General features: G+C 47.6%; 2 protein-coding genes across 2 annotated transcripts in view; both read left to right on the top strand.

Moving 5' to 3' along the window:
* Positions 1–15,657, top strand: part of astn1 (astrotactin 1) — a gene marked incomplete at its 3' end in the record, with an annotated part of 1,033,675 nt that overhangs the window by 750,246 nt on the left and 267,772 nt on the right. The gene's annotated exons all lie outside the window — the stretch shown is intronic.
* The window catches only part of pappa2 (pappalysin 2), a gene marked incomplete at both ends in the record, with an annotated part of 278,401 nt that overhangs the window by 129,876 nt on the left and 132,868 nt on the right, over positions 1–15,657 (top strand). The window contains one exon of the mRNA XM_079505807.1: positions 4,377–4,573. Coding sequence (XP_079361933.1) covers positions 4,377–4,573 — 197 coding nt within the window. The remainder of the gene's footprint in view (positions 1–4,376; positions 4,574–15,657) is intronic.

The following is a 15,657-nucleotide window of genomic DNA, read 5'->3' as shown; positions in this document are numbered from 1 at the left end:
GAGTAAAGCCTGGTCACAACCTAAGACAGAGAGTAAAGCCTGGTCACAACCTAAGACAGAGAGTAAAGCCTGGTCACAACCTAAGACAGAGAGAAAAGCCTGGTCACAACCTAAGACAGAAAGAAAAGCCTGGTCACAACCTAAGACAGAGAGTAAAGCCTGGTCACAACCTAAGACAGAGAGTAAAGCCTGGTCACAACCTACGGCAGAGAGAAAAGCCTGGTCACAACCTAAGACATAGAGAAAAGCCTGGTCACAACCTAAGACAGAGAAAAGCCTGGTCACAACCTAAGACAGAGAGAAAAGCCTGGTCACAACCTAAGACAGAAAGAAAAGCCTGGTCACAACCTAAGACAGAGAAAAAAGCCTGGTCACAACCTAAGACAGAGAGAAAAGCCTGGTCACAACCTAAGACAGAGAGTAAAGCCTGGTCACAACCTAAGACAGACAGTAAAGCCTGGTCACAACCTAAGACAGAGAGAAAAGCCTGGTCACAACCTAAGACAGAGAGAAAAGCCTGGTCACAACATAAGACAGAGAGAAAAGCCTGGTCACAACCTAAGACAGAGAGAAAAGCCTGGTCACAACCTAAGACAGAGAGAAAAGCCTGGTCACAACCTACGGCAGAGAGAAAAGCCTGGTCACAACCTAAGACAGAGAGTAAAGCCTGGTCACAACCTAAGACAGAGAGAAAAGCCTGGTCACAACCTAAGACAGAGAGTAAAGCCTGGTCACAACCTAAGACAGAGAGAAAAGCCTGGTCACAACCTAAGACAGAGAAAAGCCTGGTCACAACCTAAGACAGAGAGAAAAGCCTAGTCACAACCTAAGACAGAAAGAAAAGCCTGGTCACAACCTAAGACAGAGAGAAAAGCCTGGTCACAACCTAAGACAGAGAGAAAAGCCTGGTCACAACCTAAGACAGAGAGTAAAGCCTGGTCACAACCTAAGACAGAGAGAAAAGCCTGGTCACAACCTTAGACAGAGAAAAGCCTGGTCACAACCTAAGACAGAGAGAAAAGCCTGGTCACAACCTAAGACAGAGAGAAAAGCCTGGTCACAACCTAAGACAGAGAGAAAAGCCTGGTCACAACCTAAGACAGTAAAGCCTGGTCACAACCTAAGACAGAGAGAAAAGCCTGGTCACAACCTAAGACAGAGAAAAGCCTGGTCACAACCTAAGACAGAGAGTAAAGCCTGGTCACAACCTAAGACAGACAGTAAAGCCTGGTCACAACCTAAGACAGAGAGAAAAGCCTGGTCACAACCTAAGACAGACAGTAAAGCCTGGTCACAACCTAAGACAGAGAGAAAAGCCTGGTCACAACCTAAGACAGAGAGTAAAGCCTGGTCACAACCTAAGACAGAGAGAAAAGCCTGGTCACAACCTAAGACAGAGAGAAAAGCCTGGTCACAACCTAAGACAGAAAGAAAAGCCTGGTCACAACCTAAGACAGAGAGAAAAGCCTGGTCACAACCTAAGACAGAGAGAAAAGCCTGGTCACAACCTAAGACAGAGAGAAAAGCCTGGTCACAACCTAAGACAGAGAGAAAAGCCTGGTCACAACCTAAGACAGAAAGAAAAGCCTGGTCACAACCTAAGACAGAGAAAAAAGCCTGGTCACAACCTAAGACAGAGAGAAAAGCCTGGTCACAACCTAAGACAGAGAGTAAAGCCTGGTCACAACCTAAGACAGACAGTAAAGCCTGGTCACAACCTAAGACAGAGAGAAAAGCCTGGTCACAACCTAAGACAGAGAGAAAAGCCTGGTCACAACATAAGACAGAGAGAAAAGCCTGGTCACAACCTAAGACAGAGAGTAAAGCCTGGTCACAACCTAAGACAGACAGTAAAGCCTGGTCACAACCTAAGACAGAGAGAAAAGCCTGGTCACAACCTAAGACAGAGAGAAAAGCCTGGTCACAACCTAAGACAGAGAGTAAAGCCTGGTCACAACCTAAGACAGACAGTAAAGCCTGGTCACAACCTAAGACAGAGAGAAAAGCCTGGTCACACCCTAAGACAGAGAGAAAAGCCTGGTCACAACATAAGACAGAGAGAAAAGCCTGGTCACAACCTAAGACAGAGAGAAAAGCCTGGTCACAACCTAAGACAGAGAGAAAAGCCTGGTCACAACCTACGGCAGAGAGAAAAGCCTGGTCACAACCTAAGACAGAGAGTAAAGCCTGGTCACAACCTAAGACAGAGAGAAAAGCCTGGTCACAACCTAAGACAGAGAGTAAAGCCTGGTCACAACCTAAGACAGAGAGAAAAGCCTGGTCACAACCTAAGACAGAGAAAAGCCTGGTCACAACCTAAGACAGAGAGAAAAGCCTGGTCACAACCTAAGACAGAAAGAAAAGCCTGGTCACAACCTAAGACAGAGAGAAAAGCCTGGTCACAACCTAAGACAGAGAGAAAAGCCTGGTCACAACCTAAGACAGAGAGTAAAGCCTGGTCACAACCTAAGACAGAGAGAAAAGCCTGGTCACAACCTAAGACAGAGAAAAGCCTGGTCACAACCTAAGACAGAGAGAAAAGCCTGGTCACAACCTAAGACAGAGAGAAAAGCCTGGTCACAACCTAAGACAGAGAGAAAAGCCTGGTCACAACCTAAGACAGTAAAGCCTGGTCACAACCTAAGACAGAGAGAAAAGCCTGGTCACAACCTAAGACAGAGAAAAGCCTGGTCACAACCTAAGACAGAGAGTAAAGCCTGGTCACAACCTAAGACAGACAGTAAAGCCTGGTCACAACCTAAGACAGAGAGAAAAGCCTGGTCACAACCTAAGACAGACAGTAAAGCCTGGTCACAACCTAAGACAGAGAGAAAAGCCTGGTCACAACCTAAGACAGAGAGTAAAGCCTGGTCACAACCTAAGACAGAGAGAAAAGCCTGGTCACAACCTAAGACAGAGAGAAAAGCCTGGTCACAACCTAAGACAGAAAGAAAAGCCTGGTCACAACCTAAGACAGAGAGAAAAGCCTGGTCACAACCTAAGACAGAGAGAAAAGCCTGGTCACAACCTAAGACAGAGAGAAAAGCCTGGTCACAACCTAAGACAGAGAGAAAAGCCTGGTCACAACCTAAGACAGAGAGTAAAGCCTGGTCACAACCTAAGACAGAGAGAAAAGCCTGGTCACAACCTAAGACAGAGAAAAGCCTGGTCACAACCTAAGACAGAGAGAAAAGCCTGGTCACAACCTAAGACAGAGAAAAGCCTGGTCACAACCTAAGACAGAGAAAAGCCTGGTCACAACCTAAGACAGAGAGAAAAGCCTGGTCACAACCTAAGACAGAGAGAAAAGCCTGGTCACAACCTAAGACAGAGAGAAAAGCCTGGTCACAACCTAAGACAGAGAGAAAAGCCTGGTCACAACCTAAGACAGAGAGTAAAGCCTGGTCACAACCTAAGACAGAGAGAAAAGCCTGGTCACAACCTAAGACAGAGTAAAGCCTGGTCACAACCTAAGGCAGAGAGAAAAGCCTGGTCACAACCTAAGACAGAGAAAAGCCTGGTCACAACCTAAGACAGAGAGAAAAGCCTGGTCACAACCTAAGACAGAGTAAAGCCTGGTCACAACCTAAGACAGAGAGAAAAGCCTGGTCACAACCTAAGACAGAGAAAAGCCTGGTCACAACCTAAGACAGAGAAAAGCCTGGTCACAACCTAAGACAGAGAGAAAAGCCTGGTCACAACCTAAGACAGAGAGAAAAGCCTGGTCACAACCTAAGACAGAGAAAAGCCTGGTCACAACCTAAGACAGAGAGAAAAGCCTGGTCACAACCTAAGACAGAGAGAAAAGCCTGGTCACAACCTAAGACAGAGAGTAAAGCCTGGTCACAACCTAAGACAGAGAGTAAAGCCTGGTCACAACCTAAGACAGAGAAAAGCCTGGTCACAACCTAAGACAGAGAAAAGCCTGGTCACAACCTAAGACAGAGAGAAAAGCCTGGTCACAACCTAAGACAGAGACGGTATAAATGGTAAATGGTGCATTTATATAGCGCCTTCATCCAAGGCGCTTTACATACTGTAGATTGTGCATTACATTCACCCATTCACACACCGATGGCAGCGGAAACCATGCAAGGCACCAACCAGCACATCAGGAGCAATTAGGGGTTCAGTGTCTTGCTCAGGGACACTTCGACACTAACTCTGGGGGAGCCCGGGTTCGAACTGGCAACCTTGCGGTTACCATCCAGCCACTCTACCCCTGAGCCACCGCCGTATAGAAGAGAAAAGCCTGGTCACAACTTAAGGCACAGAGAAAAGCCTTGTCATCGGATGAAATAACGTCAGATTTAAGTAAGAAAACGGTTAACCCGGTCTTCTTCTCCTTTATAACACTGTCCTGGCGCCCCCTGCAGGCGAGCCCAGCCAGTGCTACGTCTTCGAGGGCGATGGCATGTGCGAGGAGTTTGAGCGCGGCTCCAGCGTGCAGGACTGCGGCTACTTCACTCCGCTGGGCTACACGGACCAGTGGGCGGCGACCGCCTGGGCCTCGCACCATGACCACAGCCGGTGCCCCGCCCACGCCGCCACCGGGGAGCCCTCCCTCACCCAGGTATGGATATATGTTATATACAGTGGTTCTCATATGTTCACGCTAGGACCCCCCCCCCCCCCCCCCCCCCCCAAATTGACACTTATTAGCCTGCGGACCCCCCATTAGAAATGACATGCCAGGGAGTGGACCCCCATTAGAAATGACATGCCAGGGAGTGGACCCCCATTAGAAATGACATGCCAGGGAGTGGACCCCCATTAGAAATGACATGCCAGGGAGTGGACCCCCATTAGAAATGACATGCCAGGGAGTGGACCCCCATTAGAAATGACATGCCAGGGAGTGGACCCCCATTAGAAATGACATGCCAGGGAGTGGACCCCCATTAGAAATGACATGCCAGGGAGTGGACCCCCATTAGAAATGACATGCCAGGGAGTGGACCCACATAATGACATGCCAGGGAGTGGACCCCCATTAGAAATGACATGCCAGGGAGTGGACCCCCATTAGAAATGACATGCCAGGGAGTGGACCCCCATTAGAAATGGCATGCCAGGGAGTGGACCCCCATTAGAAATGGCATGCCAGGGAGTGGACCCCCATTAGAAATGACATGCCAGGGAGTGGACCCCCATTAGAAATGACATGCCAGGGAGTGGACCCCCATTAGAAATGACATGCCAGGGAGTGGACCCCCATTAGAAATGACATGCCAGGGAGTGGACCCCCATTAGAAATGACATGCCAGGGAGTGGACCCCCATAATGTCATGCCAGGGAGTGGACCCCCATAATGTCATGCCAGGGAGTGGACCCCCATTAGAAATGACATGCCAGGGATTGGACCCCCATAATGACATGCCAGGGAGTGGACCCCCCATTAGAAATGACATGCCAGGGAGTGGACCCCCATTAGAAATGACATGCCAGGGAGTGGACCCCCATTAGAAATGACATGCCAGGGAGTGGACCCCCCATTAGAAATGACATGCCAGGGAGTGGACCCCCATTAGAAATGACATGCCAGGGAGTGGACCCCCATTAGAAATGACATGCCAGGGAGTGGACCCCCATTAGAAATGACATGCCAGGGAGTGGACCCCCATTAGAAATGACATGCCAGGGAGTGGACCCCCCATTAGAAATGACATGCCAGGGAGTGGACCCCCATTAGAAATGACATGCCAGGGAGTGGACCCCCATTAGAAATGACATGCCAGGGAGTGGACCCCCCATTAGAAATGACATGCCAGGGAGTGGACCCCCCATTAGAAATGACATGTCAGGGAGTGGACCCCCATAATGACATGCCAGGGAGTGGACCCCCATTAGAAATGACATGCCAGGGAGTGGACCCCCATTAGAAATGACATGCCAGGGAGTGGACCCCCATTAGAAATGACATGCCAGGGAGTGGACCCACATAAGCGAAGATGTTTATGGCTTTATAGTTTAATTTATTGTCCACATGTGGAAATTTGTCTTCGGTCTCAAACAACAGTAAAAACAAACAGCAACTGTAATGTTTCTGGACTGGTCTTCGTTCCTACTCTCACCTACTGTATGGTCATGAAGTGTCGGCCATGACCGAAAGAATAAGGTCGCGAATACAAGCGTCCGAAATTATGTTTTCTTCGACGGGTGGCTGGCATCTCCCTTAGAGATGGGGTGAGAAGTTCAGTCACACGAGAGAGACTCGGAGTAGAACCGCTGCTCCTTCGCCTGGAAAGGAGCCAGCTTAGATGGTTCGGGCATCTGGTTAGGATGCCTCTCGGGCGTCTCCCTAGGGAGGTCCTCGACGCACGTCCCACTGGGAGGAGACCCCGGGGCAGACCAAGGCACAGTTGGAGGAAACACATTGACTCACTGGCCTTGTAATGTCTCAGAATCCCCCAGGAGGAAGTCACTAATGTTGCTCTGGCACTCTGGTGGAGCTCTTTGTGTTTTTTTTAATGTGTGCTCAAATGTAAGTGTTTTTTTGTTTTTTTAATGCAAATGGGATACAGCTCTGGGCTGTTCTTTAGAGGACCAGTCTGTCAGGTGGTTTAGACTGGCGTGTTGACCTTCTCAGTTCAGGTGTTGAAGGTGTCTGGTCAGTTGAAGTTGAAGGTGTCTGGTCAGTTGAAGTTGAAGGTGTCTGGTCAGTTCAAGTTGAAGGTGTCTGGTCAGCTGAAGTTGAAGGTGTCTGGTCAGTTGAAGTTGTCTGGTCAGTTGAAGGTCTCTGGTCAGTTGAAGTTGAAGGTGTCTGGTCAGTTGAAGTTGAAGGTGTCTGGTCAGCTGAAGTTGAAGGTGTCTGGTCAGTTGAAGTTGAAGGTGTCTGGTCAGTTGAAGTTGAAGGTGTCTGGTCAGTTGAAGCTGGAGGTGTCTGGTCAGTTGAAGTTGAAGGTGTCTGGTCAGTTGAAGTTGAAGGTGTCTGGTCAGTTGAAGCTGGAGGTGTCTGGTCAGTTGAAGTTGAAGGTGTCTGGTCAGTTGAAGTTGAAGGTGTCTGGTCAGTTGAAGTTGAAGGTGTCTGGTCAGTTGAAGGTGTCTGGTCAGTTGAAGTTGAAGGTGTCTGGTCAGTTGAAGTTGAAGGTGTCTGGTCAGTTGAAGGTGTCTGGTCAGTTGAAGTTGAAGGTGTCTGGTCAGTTGAAGTTGAAGGTGTCTGGTCAGTTGAAGTTGAAGGTGTCTGGTCAGTTGAAGTTGAAGGTGTCTGGTCAGTTGAAGTTGAAGTTGAAGGTGTCTGGTCAGTTGAAGTTGAAGGTGTCTGGTCAGTTGAAGTTGAAGGTATCTGGTCAGTTGAAGCTGAAGGTGTCTGGTCAGTTGAAGTTGAAGGTGTCTGGTCAGTTGAAGCTGGAGGTGTCTGGTCAGTTGAAGTTGAAGGTGTCTGGTCAGTTGAAGTTGAAGGTCTCTGGTCAGTTGAAGTTGAAGGTGTCTGGTCAGTTGAAGTTGAAGGTGTCTGGTCAGTGAAGGTGTCTGGTCAGTTGAAGTTGAAGGTGTCTGGTCAGTTGAAGTTGAAGGTGTCTGGTCAGTTCAAGTTGAAGGTGTCTGGTCAGCTGAAGTTGAAGGTGTCTGGTCAGTTGAAGTTGTCTGGTCAGTTGAAGGTCTCTGGTCAGTTGAAGTTGAAGGTGTCTGGTCAGTTGAAGTTGAAGGTGTCTGGTCAGCTGAAGTTGAAGGTGTCTGGTCAGTTGAAGTTGAAGGTGTCTGGTCAGTTGAAGTTGAAGGTGTCTGGTCAGTTGAAGCTGGAGGTGTCTGGTCAGTTGAAGTTGAAGGTGTCTGGTCAGTTGAAGTTGAAGGTGTCTGGTCAGTTGAAGCTGGAGGTGTCTGGTCAGTTGAAGTTGAAGGTGTCTGGTCAGTTGAAGTTGAAGGTGTCTGGTCAGTTGAAGTTGAAGGTGTCTGGTCAGTTGAAGGTGTCTGGTCAGTTGAAGTTGAAGGTGTCTGGTCAGTTGAAGTTGAAGGTGTCTGGTCAGTTGAAGGTGTCTGGTCAGTTGAAGTTGAAGGTGTCTGGTCAGTTGAAGTTGAAGGTGTCTGGTCAGTTGAAGTTGAAGGTGTCTGGTCAGTTGAAGTTGAAGGTGTCTGGTCAGTTGAAGTTGAAGTTGAAGGTGTCTGGTCAGTTGAAGTTGAAGGTGTCTGGTCAGTTGAAGTTGAAGGTATCTGGTCAGTTGAAGCTGAAGGTGTCTGGTCAGTTGAAGTTGAAGGTGTCTGGTCAGTTGAAGCTGGAGGTGTCTGGTCAGTTGAAGTTGAAGGTGTCTGGTCAGTTGAAGTTGAAGGTCTCTGGTCAGTTGAAGTTGAAGGTGTCTGGTCAGTTGAAGTTGAAGGTGTCTGGTCAGTGAAGGTGTCTGGTCAGTTGAAGTTGAAGGTGTCTGGTCAGTTGAAGTTGAAGGTGTCTGGTCAGTTGAAGTTGAAGGTGTCTGGTCAGTTGAACTTGAAGGTGTCTGGTCAGTTGAAGGTGTCTGGTCAGTTGAAGGTGTCTGGTCAGTTGAAGGTGTCTGGTCAGTTGAAGTTGAAGGTGTCTGGTCAGTTGAAGTTGTCTGGTCAGTTGAAGGTGTCTGGTCAGTTGAACTTGAAGGTGTCTGGTCAGTTGAAGGTGTCTGGTCAGTTGAACTTGAAGGTGTCTGGTCAGTTGAAGGTGTCTGGTCAGTTGAAGGTGTCTGGTCAGTTTAACTTGAAGGTGTCTGGTCAGTTGAAGGTGTCTGGTCAGTTGAAGGTGTCTGGTCAGTTTAACTTGAAGGTGTCTGGTCAGTTGAAGTTGAAGGTGTCTGGTCAGTTGAAGTTGAAGGTGTCTGGTCAGTTGAAGTTGAAGGTGTCTGGTCAGTTGAAGGTGTCTGGTCAGTTGAACTTGAAGGTGTCTGGTCAGTTGAAGGTGTCTGGTCAGTTGAACTTGAAGGTGTCTGGTCAGTTGAAGGTGTCTGGTCAGTTGAAGGTGTCTGGTCAGTTGAACTTGAAGGTGTCTGGTCAGTTGAAGGTGTCTGGTCAGTTGAAGTTGAAGGTGTCTGGTCAGTTGAAGGTGTCTGGTCAGTTGAAGGTGTCTGGTCAGTTGAACTTGAAGGTGTCTGGTCAGTTGAAGGTGTCTGGTCACTTGAAGGTGTCTGGTCAGTTGAAGTTGAAGGTGTCTGGTCAGTTGAAGGTGTCTGGTCAGTTGAAGGTGTCTGGTCAGTTGAAGTTGAAGGTGTCTGGTCAGTTGAAGGTGTCTGGTCAGTTGAAGGTGTCTGGTCAGTTGAAGGTGTCTGGTGAGTTGAACTTGAAGGTGTCTGGTCAGTTGAAGGTGTCTGGTCAGTTGAAGGTGTCTGGTCAGTTGAAGGTGTCTGGTGAGCTGGAGGTGGCAAGTTTGTCAGCTCAGCTGGTGGTGCTGCTGTGGTGCAAACTGTTCTTCAAGTGTCTCTGGTGTTTTCAGCAAGCTCCTTCCATTCCTTCTCAGAACTTGACCATCTTCTGTCCTGACGGTGTAAGATCTAGGACCCACTTCCTTCAGAACTGTGGCTTTCTTGTTCCAGTAGTCTTCAACTCTCACTGTGTCATGTTTATAGAAAGTGGCACTAAACATTTTGACACGTTGTCATAGTTTGCTTTCTGAGACACTTCTGTTTCTGTCTCATGATGTTATGCTTCTTCTGTTTTGCAGTGTGAGGAAGTGTGGTTCGCAGTCTGCAGTCCGACCAGTAGCTCAGCTGGAGACATCCCATGTTCTAGTGGTGATGCTGGGTAACTCAGTAGAGCTAGATATGGATCAGAACCACTCTCTGGTGCTTTCTTGGGTAGATGTTTTACTATGTGCACAGCTTTTTCTGCTTTGCCATTGGATTGGGCATACAGGGGGCTTGATGTGACATGCTGGAATTCATATTCTTCGGCAAAGTTCTGGAACTCCTTACAGTTGTAACATGGCCCATTGTCAGACTGTAAAATATGACAAATTCCATGTCTCGCAAAGATAGATTTCAGATGTGTAATCACACAAGTAGCTGTCATGCTGGAAAGCAGTGTGATCTCTGGAAAGTTAGAAAAATAGTCTATGACCAGCAGATCATTCTTTCCATCCAGGTGGAACAAGTCAGTTCCACCTTTCTGCCAAGGAACAGTAGGTAGGTCTGTGGTTACCATGGGCTCTTTCTGCTGCTTGGCATGATGTTTCAGACAAGTTTCACAGCTCCAAACCATCTTGTCAATGTCTGTGTTGATTCCTGGCCAATACATTGATGTTCTGGCTCTTCTCTTACATTTCTCCATTCCGAGGTTCCCCTCGTGAAGTCTTTTCAACATCTCTTTAGAAGTCTTTAGAAGTCCATTCATCACACTCAGCCCTGCTCTGATGTTATAATATGGTTGACATTCACCTCGAGGCCAGTTCTCTTTCAGATTTTTCATGACCCTCTGTAGTACTGGGTTCCGTTTCGGCTACAATCTGCTTAGATTTCCTGTCTGACACAGGTGATGCTGTAATCAAGTTCACATGTAATTGAACATCAGTCTCTGTAGAGCTCACTGGTGTGTCACTCTGTGTTGTTGCCCTGGACAGAGTATCAGCCATCACAATGTGTTTACCTGGTGTGTATGTCAGCTCGAAATCATAACGTTGCAGCTTCATCATGAGTCTTTGTATTTGTGGTGACATCTCACTGAGGTTTTTCTTGATTATGGAGATTAATGGTTTGTGGTCTGTCTCTGCCACAAACTTGGGTAGGCCATACACATATCTGTGGAACTTTTCAAATCCATACACTTGTCCTAAGCACTCCTTTTCAATTTGTGCATAGCGACATTCAGTTTGTGTCATTGTTCTTGACGCATAGTCAACCAGCCTCCAATCTTCTCCATCTGCTTGTAGCAACACTGCTCCGATTCCATTCTTTGATGAGTCAGGCTCAATACCTGCACTCGACAGCTTGTCTCCCAGAATAAAGCAATACGCCACGAGAGGTCTCAGGTTACCGGGTATTTTACAATGGCTGGGAGGCGTAGGCAGACCTGAGGCGCAGCCGAGGGTCTTCTACCCTCCCAGCCATTGTAAAATACCCGGTAAGCTGGGGCCTCGAGTGGCTTATTGCTTTTCTAAAACGGTTACAAACATATAGCAATATTAACCTAATAAAACTATTAAATTCACAAAAGTAGCTACGCTTTGCGCCACCAGAGCGAGCCACATCACTTCCTTGTTTTGCTGCAAGTAGGCTATGTGACGGGAGAATAGCGCTTGATGTCTTTACGGGGCCGCCTGGAGCCACACATTCACAGTCATATGAGCCGGGCGGTGCTTAGACGCCCGCACGGCATGGGTTTGTAAGGCAATCAAGCGCTCCCCTTCCCCAGTACAGCTACAGAGATGCGGAATCAGCTGCGAATGATATAAAGTGATTGAAGGTGTGGGTTATCGGTGAAATTTACACCGGTCACGTGGCGGTAACCAGCCAATCAGAATCAAGTATTGGGACTAACCGTTTTAGAACTGGCATTTTGCTCTGTTCAGCTTTAGTCCATGCTTTTTGATGTTTGAGTCTCTCATAGTGCTGCTCCAGTGTGGATCCCCACACAACGACATCATCAACGAACACCCGTGATCCTTCTACGCCTTCCAGGATGTGCTCCATCGTTGGAGCACTGCAGGTGCAGAGCATATTCCAAAAGGCATTCTCTAAACGAGTGTAGCGGCCAAACGGTGTATTGAATGTACAGTACTTTGTGCTGTCTTCATGCAGTTTTATCTGCCAAAAGCCCTGTGAAGCATCCAGTTTACTGAAGTATTTTGCACCGGCCATTTCACTTGTCAGCACTTGTCAGATTCCAACACCTCTCGGGTTGGACTCTGATAGTGTTCTCTTTTAATATTGGCATTTAGGTCGACTGTGGCTCAGGAGGTAGAGCAGGTCGTCCAATGATCCATGGGTCGGCGGTTCGAATCCCGGCTCCTCCTGTCTACATGTCGAAGTGTCCTTGGGCAAGACACTGAACCCCAAATTGCTCCCGATGTGCTGGTTGGTACCTTGCATGGCTTCCGCCGCAATCGGTGTATGAATGTGTGTGTGAATGGGTGAATGCAATGCACAATCTATGTAAAGCGCCTTGGATAAAGGCGCTATATAAAAATGCACCATTTACCATTTAGGTCTTTTGGATCCATGCACACACGTAGATCACCATTTGGTTTCTTGACACACACACTGGTGTCTTTATAACTCCCAGTGACGTCATTCGGTCGAGCTCTTGCTTTAACTTCTCTCCGAGTGCTGCAGGAACTGGCCTGGGAGCATGAATGACTGGCTGTGCATCATCTTTTAGTTGGATCTTGTAGGTGTATGGTAAATCACGTTGTTCTGTGCATTTCTTTTGATGCTATACATCCTCTCGACTAGACCTAATTTTTCACATGCTTCATCTCCCAACAGTGAGTCATGTCCATCTGGAACAATTAGAAACATGAGGTGATGTTCTTTTCCTTTAACTCTCACCTTCAGTCTGCACATTCCTCTTGTAGGGATGGGCTGTCCATTGTAGTGGAATTAGATTAAGACGAACGTGTGGCTTCACGTTCATGTTTCTGATGTGAAGTTCATTTATCACGTTAGCCTTTGTTCCTGTATCCAGTTTGAAAGGAACTTTAGCTCCATGTATGTGCAATGACTCCGTCCACTGGTCCTGCTCCACTCCATTCACACTTGACTGTTTGGTCTCTTCAGGCATGTTGTCCACATCCTGTGTCATCATGCCCACAAAGAAGGTATCACACAAGTCATGTTCCTCTCCTGTGTGATATTCCTCCACAGCTCCACTGTGTGTACACGTTCACCCTCCACAGCTCCACTGTGTGTACACGTTCACCTCTGCCTTGTTCCCCGGCAGGGCTGGACTGGCCACAGGACGTACCGGGCATATTCCTGGTGGGCCGCGACCGTAGGGGGCCGCCATGCTAAAAACAGGCAGGCAGGCCACTAGGCGGCAGGCCACCAGGAAAGGTCCGGGCGTGCTGCCATTCTGCCAGTGCCATCATGATAATTTCACCATAACTGTGACAAATAAACCCTCTACAAAGGGTTGTGTAGTTGTCTTTTGGTTTGTATCATTTATGTTGTTCTGTAAAAGTGGTGGTATTAGGGCTTGTTTGTTTGTGTGTGCCTCGACGGAGCGGGCGGTAGAGTTTCTGCCATCTGCACGCTGGTTGTGGTGGGCCGGTCTGATTGGACTGCAGCCTCTGTGCTTATTTCATTGCGCTAAAGGCATGGAATACGGATGTGTATATTACAGGAAACTCCCGTTAAACTTTCCAACAAGCTCCGGTAAACTCCCGAATTGTACCATCACGCCTGTATATTAACTGTATATGCTGCTAAACTTGAGGTTTACGGGCAAAATACAGTGCCCATAATTGCCCGTTAACTCCTCTTTTCACAAAGTGTTTGTTGTATGTCTTTCTGGAGATCATGGCGACTGCTGCAAATGTCCTGGCGTGCTGTATCGCCAATTCACTGGCATGGCATATTTTCACAGCTGCTTCAAGGGTTAGCTCGATCTGTCTCCCGCAGTAACCTCTCCCTTAACTTTGAATCTTGTATGCCAAACACAAGCTGATCTCGGATCATAGAATCATCCACATCTTTAAAGTTGCATAAATCCGTCAGAAACACATCAACACTTTCTGCAGGCTGTTGCATTCTGGAGCGGAACACATACACCTTTCAGAGGTTTCATTTGTCTTTGGTGAACAGTGTTCATCACACTTCCTGACAACCTCATCAAACGTATCTTTGTCTTCTGCGTTGGCAAACTCCAAGGTGTTGAGGTGTGTGTTTGATGGTGTGTTTTGAAGGTACGCCACTCATAGTCCACATTACCAGTCCAATTCACTGCGTCTGGCGGCTTCACACTTTCCATCATGACGACTCATGACCACTCCTGGTACCATGTGATGTTTCTATCTATCAATGAAGAAACTTGGGTTCTTGCAACACTTACACAATCATGGCAAAAATGCAGGACAACAGTGGCAAATACATAAATAATAATAATAATAATAATCTAGCGAGACATGGTATCATTTAGTGCCTTTACTGCCTTAATGGAATTAGAAATTAAGGATTTTTTAAAGTAGTTATGGTTATCTTTTGGTACTTTGTACCGTCTACCAGATGGAAGTAGTTTGAACTGGAGTGGATGAGAGGAGGTAATTTGAACTGGAGTGGATGAGAGGGGTCATTTGAACTGGAGTGGATGAGAGGAGGTCATTTGAACTGGAGTGGATGAGAGGGGTCATTTGAACTGGAGTGGATGAGAGGAGGTCATTTGAACTGGAGTGGATGAGAGGAGGTAATTTGAACTGGAGTGGATGAGAGGAGGTCATTTGCTATCTTGACAGCTTTTTTTTCTCGAAGTGCCGGTACTTCCTTGTAGATACAACTTAATTGTTTCTGTCTCTTCACAATGATTTTTGATATATGCTGAAGCTCGCTTCTACAATGTGGGAAAACAAAAGCAAACAAAACGCCATGTCTAAATAAAAAAGACATGGCAATTCAATTTAAAACAAATGCAATCAAACTCTAGTAAAAAAGCCATCCTATTAAAGTGAGTCTTTAGGAGAGTCTTAAAAGTGCATAACGAGGTTTAGCTTGTCAAACTTCCAATGGAAGATGATTACACACATGTGGAGCCCTCACTACACCTGCTCTATGCCAGAGTTGGGCAACTTTGACCATGGGGAGGGCCACTATAGCCACTATAGTTCCACACTCACTCCAGAGGGCCACTATAGCCATTATAGTTCCACACTCACTCCAGAGGGCCACTATAGTTCCACACTCACTCCAGAGGGCCACTATAGTTCCACACTCACTCCAGAGGGCTACTATAGTTCCACACTCACTCCAGAGGGCCACTATAGTTCCACACTCACTCCAGAGGGCCACTATAGTTCCACACTCACTCCAGAGGGCCACTATAGTTCCACACTCACTCCAGAGGGCCACTATAGTTCCACACTCACTCCAGAGGGCCACTATAGTTCCACACTCACTCCAGAGGGCCACTATAGTTCCACACTCACTCCAGAGGGCCACTATAGTTCCACACTCACTCCAGAGGGCCACTATAGTTCCACACTCACTCCAGAGGGCCATTATAGTTCCACACTCACTCCAGAGGGCCACTATAGTTCCACACTCACTCCAGAGGGCCACTATAGTTCCACACTCACTCCAGAGGGCCACTATAGTTCCACACTCACTCCAGAGGGCCACTATAGTTCCACACTCACTCCAGAGGGCCATTATAGTTCCACACTCACTCCAGAGGGCCACTATAGTTCCACCACACTCACTCCAGAGGGCCACTATAGTTCCACACTCACTCCAGAGGGCCATTATAGTTCCACACTCACTCCAGAGGGCCACTATAGTTCCACACTCACTCCAGAGGGCCACTATAGTTCCACACTCACTCCAGAGGGCCACTATAGTTCCACACTCACTCCAGAGGGCCACTATAGTTCCACACTCACTCCAGAGGGCCATTATAGTTCCACACTCACTCCAGAGGGCCACTATAGTTCCACACTCACTCCAGAGGGCCATTATAGTTCCACACTCACTCCAGAGGGCCACTATAGTTCCACACTCACTCCAGAGGGCCATTATAGTTCCACACTCACTCCAGAGGGCCACTATAGTTCCACACTCA

This window comes from Electrona antarctica (genome assembly GCF_951216825.1).
Source record: "Electrona antarctica genome assembly, chromosome: 1".
Lineage (NCBI taxonomy): Eukaryota > Metazoa > Chordata > Actinopteri > Myctophiformes > Myctophidae > Electrona > Electrona antarctica.
The sequence above is the reverse complement of the archived record's forward strand: the minus strand, read 5'-3'. Positions and strand labels throughout refer to the sequence as shown.